Here is a 7,555-nt window from a genome sequence, read left to right as displayed (position 1 = left end):
AACCCCAACCAAGATCATGCAGCACTACAAAGGAGCACCCCTTGATCAGTTTGAGCTGTGTAGAATGGGGGAGAAGACAGCAGGGGAAGATAGTCTCAACGTCGGTAGGACGCCGCTGAGAGTAGAGAGAACCCTAACTCGAGGGGATTGATTCTTTTTTTTTTAGGGGATTGAGCGAGGGGATGGGCAAACACGCAGCGGCCCAGGCGCCCAGCCCATCTTCAACTCGGCTCTTTCATTCTTAGGCTGCCACGCAGAGTCGCAGACTCGCTTCACCAGCTTCTTTCTATCTTTTTTCCCTCTCTTCCCCATTTCAAAACTTCCAGATCCACCTAGGGTTTGCGCCTCCTCCCTCCGCCCCCATCACACAAGCCGCATCGAGGAGGACGACGCCGACCTCGGGCCGCCGGAAGCACCATGGAGAAGTACGAGAAGTTGGAGAAGGTCGGGGAGGGCACCTACGGCAAGGTGTACAAGGCGCAGGACAAGGCGACGGGCCAGGTGGTGGCGCTCAAGAAGACCCGCCTGGAGATGGACGACGAAGGGATCCCGCCCACCGCGCTTCGTGAGATCTCCCTCCTCCGCCTCCTCTCCAGCTCCCTCTACGTCGTCCGCCTCCTCGCCGTCGAGCAGGCCACCAAGGGCGGCGGCGCCGGCGGTGGAGGGAAGCCCGTCCTCTACCTCGTCTTCGAGTTCCTTGACACTGACCTCAAGAAGTTTGTCGACGCCTACCGCCGTGGGCCCGCCCCTAAGCCGCTCCCAACGCAGGTCGTCAAGGTAGCGATTTTAATTCGTTTTGATGTTGCTTTGCTCTGCTCAGTTGGCTTTCCGCCGATGCTACGTCGCCTGAGTCTCCTATCCATCGATCTGAGGACTTGGCACTTTCTCATATATGCCCATTTCGAACTCTGAGTTTTGCATCGGAAATGTGCAGAACATTTGATATGCAATCAGAGCGAACTACGCTGTAAATTTTAATTCGTAATTGACATGATTAATCTTGACAATAAATTGAAGAAATTAAAACATTGAACCATTTTAGATGCTGATGAAATGTGGAACCAGAACATCATACGGTTGTATGCGTTTGTAGTTGGTTTGAATTCGTCAAAAAATATGCAAACTCTACTACTCTAGCCTAGTTGCAATAGACTAAATTAGGAACTAAGTAGTGCTAGTATAATGGTTGAAACTCAATGTTGACTGCTGCTGGCGTTCTCTATTTTGCATACACTCAAGTACAGATTAGGGGCCCCTCCAAATCCAGAGCTTAATTTGTTGTTAGCTTTGGAATCAATTCATCTTCATGCCTTTATTTTGAGGATGCTATCATTAATTTTCATTGGACAGCAGATGGCAGAGTCCAGTTTAATTTTGATAGGTCTGTTTCGGGCTAATAGACAACTTTCTTTACTTTCTTGTAGAGTTTTTTGTATCAGTTATGCAAAGGAATTGCACACTGCCATGGCCATGGTGTCCTTCATCGGTTAGACCTTTGTTTTCTGATTTATGTTGCTGTATTTATCGGCCCATACAACATATTGCAATTGTTGCTAATGTGATTTATGATTGTTCCTCTTTGATATCATAGGGATTTAAAGCCCCAAAATCTATTGGTTGACAAGGAGAAGATGATACTGAAAATTGCAGATCTTGGGTTAAGTAGAGCTTTTACTGTTCCCATGAAAAGCTACACCCATGAGGTACTGTTTACTCGTCTATTCATCTGTAAAATTGGACAATGAACACTAGTTCAACATAATTTATCAGCATGGTTTAGTATGTTCCTCAGTCCTATTCCCTATTTTTGTGTTGTAGATCGTGACGCTTTGGTATAGAGCTCCTGAAGTACTGCTTGGAGCAACACATTACTCAACCGGTGTTGATATTTGGTCCATCGGATGCATCTTTGGTATGGCAATATTCCTTAATTTTGGTCTATGTCATTGAAGACTGCCTCTGGACTGGTTTACAAGCCCATCTCGTACTTTGAGCCTAACTTTGACCACCGATTTAGTGAGAAAAATATAAGTTGCATGCATAAACAGTACACCATTGGATTCACATTTGAAAGAAGCTTTCATTGCATACTTTTTGTGGCATATAATTGTACTGAAACAGAAAGCACACCTGTACAATCACAGCAAAAATACACTAGGGAATTGATGGTCACTCCTGTCTATATGAAATAGTAGATGAGTGGTTTTGTGCTTTAGATCAGTGGAAATTGCATTTGCTCGAACGAAGGTATTGCCATAGCAGCAATTCTAAAGCCTTCAACGTATGAAGTATTGCAGTTAAGAGTCAACTACCAAGATCTTAAGCTCCAATTTCGCATGGGCCTCATGCTTTTAAATTTCTGGCCGACTCCTTCAGTTTTTCCTTGCTCTTCTTAACTTACAAGATGACATATTTTCCACTTTTGATTGAATCCCCCTCCCCACCCCCACCATTTGATGTTTATACTCTTTATTATTCTGTACAGCCGAGATGGTCAGAAAACAGGCTCTTTTCCCTGGTGACTCTGAGTTACAGCAACTGCTTCACATGTTCAAGTATTTCCCTCTCTCTCTCTCTCTCCTGCTTCTCATTAGTACTGAGAATATGTATTTATCAACTTATCATGATAAAACTACTTTTCTTAGTTGCAAGAATATCATGCTAGTACTTTCAGAACAATCCTATTTATTGTCCTGTTCTGTTGAAAAACATGCCGGATTTTCCATGAGGTGATGCTTGCCACAATCTGGAAACATAGCAAAACTTGTCCCAATTTGAGATGGTGGACTTTATCAAACTGTTCTTTGTCAGACTCTGTCTGCTCCAATAACTGAAAACTTCTGATTCGAATTAGCACCAGTACGACATACAGTATGTCATATTTTATTAGTTAATATTTCTTCTATCGATTTTATATTGTACATGCATTGAACCGTTAATTAAAAGTGCTCCTTATCAGGCTGTTGGGAACTCCTACCGAGGAGGATTGGCCTGGAGTAACTGCTCTGAGGGACTGGCACGAGTTTCCTCAGTGGAAAGCACAAAGATTGACGCGTGCAGTCCCTACACTGGAACCAGAAGGAATTGACCTGCTATCGGTATGCTAAAAAGCTTAAATGCTAGCCCTACATTCTCTTCACTGGAAAATCATTAGCCTGTCAAACTAAACATGCACTGTGCTTCATTACTATTGCTTGTTGTTTCTCCAACTCAACAATTTCAAGTTATGGAGATATGCTTAACCATCCATTCCCTGTAATTTGTCTGCTATCTTATGATGTTAATTCTGCTGAACATTATTTTGATGCACTTGAGTTGAGTTTTCCATTCATATGCCAAGGCTGCATCAAGTATGTCTAGCTATATGGGCTTACATTTCCATGTCTCGTTCCTTGCAGAAAATGCTCCAGTTCGATCCGGCGAACAGGATCTCAGCCAAAGCCGCGCTAGAGCATCCCTATTTCAACAGCCTCGACAAGTCTCAGTTCTAGCTGTTCTAGCTACCGTGTGATTTTTCTCAACTTGGTGTGTGTGCTCTGCTCACCAACTTGTTCCGCCATGAGATCGATGCTGAAAACGCACGAAACCATGTTTCATCTACCTACAATCAGCAACGGCGTGTTGCTGGTAGTTGGCTCCCATGAGCGCCCGTCTCCTAAACCTCCAGCACTTGATTTGCCTTGAGAATTATCGACTGAAGATACTTGTTGTTCAGATCATGTAGGAATTTTATTTGCTCTGTACGGAATTGTTTGATGAGATGGGTTTGCGGACAACAGACATTTGTGTAGCATAATAAGGTAGTACTAGTATTTGTTAAGAAAATGTTGCTTCATGACAAGTGAAGCTATTCGGTGCTGTGAAGTGGTGAGAGGCGTGTGTCCGTGGAAGGAGCTAATAGTTAGCATTTGATGTGGACATTTAACATAAACCATGATTCTGTCGGGGACATTTGGCCAGCCAAGGCGCGGGAACTGTAATGAGCATATCCAAAAATACAAGCCATTTCTATGAGCTGGCCCGGTTTAGCAAACAGTTTGCCTAATTCACATCTAGATGCTTTTTAAAGATGTCACATCTAAGCTTCCAAAAATATATAATGCATCAACAAGAAATAAAAAAATAGGATAAAGAAATAGACCACAAACAGAATGGATATCAGCTTAGAAATTACACACCACTTTGCCAATTTGTCATGCTAAAAAGGACTATGAACTTTCATCTGGCTTGTTTGAGGAATAGGGTTGGATGCCAGCTCATGACCAAATGTCTGTGGACACCCCGGACATATCCGTGGACATTTGGAGTCTTGTTTGGTGAACCATAGGATAAGTCTTAAGGGTAACTCCAACGCATGAACGCATTTTTTCTGTTTAGATCCGCGTCGACAGAAATCACAGCCCAATGCACGGACATAAATCTGTTTTGTGTCCATGTGGGCGCAAATCCGCCTCAAATTTGGGTCGGGTTTGCATCCATACGAACATGAGACGACCGCGCCGCGCGTTTGCTCGATGTCCGCCCTACAGTCCTTTTAGATGGGCAGGGGCGGGGGACGCCCACTCTTCTCCCTCTCTTTGCCCCCAATCGCTCGATAGTGCCCAACCCTAGCCATTGTTGCTGTTGGCCGGAGAGGGTTTCGGTGCCAGCCATCCCGGCCTCCACCCGTGCCGACGAGCTCAAGATACACCCCCGCGGAGCTCTCCCTGTAGACTTCCTCCACGACCCGGCATAGGACGTCGACTTGCTGAATTGGGACACCTGGTTCGTGGACGAGCACGACCCGCGCCGCCAGTCCTTCTTCGCCTCCCGTGTGCGTGCTCCTAGTTCACGTGCGGCGATTGAGGGGGAGACCGGTGAGGAGGCCGATGAGGCCTACAAGAAGGCCGTCGAGGACTCCAAGCTCGAGGAGTTCGCCAAGTGGCCGGGCCTGGCATTGATCCTGGCCGCATTGGCCGCAGGCGATGTCGTCGTGCCCAAGTCGGAGCACGCGTTGGAGTCGGATTTGCCCCCAAGATAAGAATGAAAATGTCTGGATGATAATCAAAAGGCCCAAAAAAATGATTGAGATTTGAAGAGATTTGAAGCAGGCAACGTATGAAGCTTTTTTTTTCGTTCCTGTTAACCAATTCAGACGCAACGGCACCACGCTGTGCGGTGCTGTCCACGTACGGTACCGTCCATCGTCAACAGCTCGTCAAAGTTCCCTCCCCGGCCTTGCCTACGCCATCGCATCCTCATCCTCGCATGGCATGGGGTCCCCTAAATCAAAATCGAGCTCCCCCATGGCGTCCTCCAAGCCCCCCACGCCGTCCTCCGCGAGCCACCACCAGGCGCGCCGCCGCCGCCGCCGGTGCCTCGTCGCCACGGCGGCCGTCCTGTTCGCCCTGGCCGCCGTCCTCGCCGTCCTCTTCCTCACCGTCCTCCGCGTCCGCGACCCCACCATCCGCCTCGTGTCCACCCAGTTCGTGGGCGCCGCCCCGAGCTTCGCGCTCCTCCCGACCCCGTCCCTCCGCCTCAACCTCACGCTCCTCGTCACGGTGTCCGTCCACAACCCCAACCCGGCCTCCTTCACCTACGCCGACGGGGGCCACGCCAACCTCTCCTACCGCGGCGCCCACGTCGGGGACGCCGAGATCGACCCGGGCGCCGTCCCGAGCCGCGGGGACGCGGAGGTCCGGGTCGCGCTCACGCTGGAGGCGGACCGGTTCGCCGCCGCCGGGGGCGCGAGGCAGCTGGCCGAGGACGTGGAGAGCCGGGCGATGCCGCTGGAATCCGCCACCACCGTCCCCGGCACGGTGCTGCTGTTCGGCGTGTTCAGGCGCCGCGCCGTGGCATACTCCGAGTGCAGGCTCGAGGTCGCCGTCATGGAGATGCGCGTCCAGAGCCACCAGTGCAACAGCAGCACCAAGCTCTGACCCCGATGATCGACGGATCTCGCCGGAGAAGATTGGGTGCGAGGCATGGCCGTAAGGAGGCGCCACGTGCAGCCACGCCAGCGCACAGGGAGGTTTGGTGTGTGCAGTTACACGTTCGAACGTCCGCTCACCGGGTTCGACCGAGGATTGAAATTTAAACAGCGGATTCCCGCAAAATCGATGCGTTTGTTCTACCCGTACGTGCGAGATTGGGAATTTGTATCCGATCTGACGATAAGCTATGACTTGAACATGGTAGTGTAGTGTTTTTTTTAGGAAATCACCGAGGGGAGAGTTCTCCCATGTGAATATATATATTGCTCAAAAGCTGCCAAAGCACATAGTTATTTCATGGTTTTGACTAATCCAATTTATAAGAAAAATCGGCTCAAAAACCTGAACAAGTTGGTCTTATTTATGAGAAAAAATGGACAAAAAATCGGACAAATAGCAAGGGCAAAAATATTAAAAAATAACACTTAGGACAAGGCACGCTTAGCTAGCAGACATAAGGACACAAGTAGATGTGGAATATCGTCGAGGAATCACAATACCAAACTTTGCAAGCAACCTAACGCACCGCATTGGCGTGTGTATCAAGCCCACAACACAACTCAAAAGCATCCACAATCAACGAGTACCATTGAACACGAACTTTTGCTTGGTGCTCCGCCATAGAAATTCAGAACGATTAGCAAGTTCGGGGAGGCATCTTCCGCCGTCAATGGGCAAAGATAAACCAAGATATCACCAAGAGCACGAAGCTCGCCGCAACACAATGACATCCACGAGAGGGTCTCGAGCATGCACAACAACAACGGCGAGGCACCTTCACAAGGGAAAATAGACGACCGTCCTACGACGCCAAAGGCACGCCGCCAAACCCTTAAGAACACCACCGAACAACCACCATCGACCCCAATGTGGCCGCATCCCCACAGCCGTCAAACCCACAACAAACATGCACCACACCAATCAACCGAGCCATCCCCCAGACAATGTCTTTAAGAAAGGGTGTGACGCGGGATGTGTCACTATTGTCTGTTCCTAGCGCACCTAGAGCAGGGTTTCCCCCCGAAGTCTGGTTGAGAATGAAGCCACCATGACAGCGGTGCCTCCAAGAAGGTTAGCGGTACCCACACATGGCGCCACCACCGGCTCCGGGTGGAGCAGGACTTTCGCCCAAGAGAGCACAAAAAAAGACACTAGTAGATAAGATTTTTTTAGGGATACATTGGTAGATAAGATAGATGCATCCATGCAGCCATGCAGCACCACAAAGCAGAGACCACGACCATGGCCAGAACCGGTTCAGGGCAACCCATATCCGGCCGAATCCAGCCTGCCCCAAAGATAGTGTAGTTCATTGCTCTTCCAGCCTTCTTGTTCGTGGCTACCTTCATAGCATCCTGACGGTTTGAAAAGAAATGGGAAAATAGCAGGAAAGGTGCACGGGAGCATAAACGGCTCGTCATATTTACATAAAAGAAAAAAAAAGAATATAGCAAGAAAAAAGAGAGCAAAACAAACTGCAAGGGAAGGGATTGACAACCCCGTCTTGAAAAGAAATGGAAAAAATCATCTTTATATAAAAGAAAAAAGAATATAGCAGAAAAGGTGCGCGGGAGCATAAACGG

At 48.5% G+C, this 7,555-nt stretch overlaps 2 protein-coding genes across 2 annotated transcripts; both read left to right on the top strand.

Moving 5' to 3' along the window:
- The first annotated feature begins 246 nt into the window (after window positions 1-246).
- On the top strand, window positions 247-3,931 carry LOC119295521 (cyclin-dependent kinase B1-1). The gene is made up of 7 exons (XM_037573951.1): window positions 247-777; window positions 1,425-1,486; window positions 1,592-1,703; window positions 1,819-1,912; window positions 2,486-2,555; window positions 2,960-3,098; window positions 3,399-3,931. Exons 1-7 carry the CDS (start codon window positions 418-420, stop codon window positions 3,489-3,491), a joined length of 930 nt encoding a protein of 309 aa, XP_037429848.1. The 5' UTR covers window positions 247-417; the 3' UTR covers window positions 3,492-3,931.
- Window positions 3,932-5,285: 1,354 nt separating this feature from the next.
- Window positions 5,286-6,046, top strand: LOC119292596. The gene has a single exon (XM_037571383.1). It carries the CDS (start codon window positions 5,286-5,288, stop codon window positions 5,916-5,918), a length of 633 nt encoding a protein of 210 aa, XP_037427280.1. The 3' UTR covers window positions 5,919-6,046.
- The last annotated feature ends 1,509 nt before the right edge of the window (window positions 6,047-7,555 follow it).

The sequence above is a fragment of the Triticum dicoccoides genome, chromosome 4B (assembly GCF_002162155.2).
Source record: "Triticum dicoccoides isolate Atlit2015 ecotype Zavitan chromosome 4B, WEW_v2.0, whole genome shotgun sequence".
NCBI classification, from domain to species: domain Eukaryota; kingdom Viridiplantae; phylum Streptophyta; class Magnoliopsida; order Poales; family Poaceae; genus Triticum; species Triticum dicoccoides.
This window is presented reverse-complemented; position numbering and strand designations above follow the sequence as displayed.

What these genes read in the sequence shown, in the direction of transcription:
- LOC119292596 (XM_037571383.1), top strand. Translation starts at nt 5,286, where the DNA reads ATGGCGTCCTCCAAGCCCCCCACGCCGTCCTCCGCGAGCCACCACCAG.
- LOC119295521 (XM_037573951.1), top strand. Translation starts at nt 418, where the DNA reads ATGGAGAAGTACGAGAAGTTGGAGAAGGTCGGGGAGGGCACCTACGGC. An exon ending in TCCCAACGCAGGTCGTCAAG is followed by an intron (nt 778 to 1,424) that starts GTAGCGATTTTA and finishes ACTTTCTTGTAG; the next exon opens with AGTTTTTTGTATCAGTTATG. An exon ending in GTCCATCGGATGCATCTTTG is followed by an intron (nt 1,913 to 2,485) that starts GTATGGCAATAT and finishes TATTCTGTACAG; the next exon opens with CCGAGATGGTCAGAAAACAG.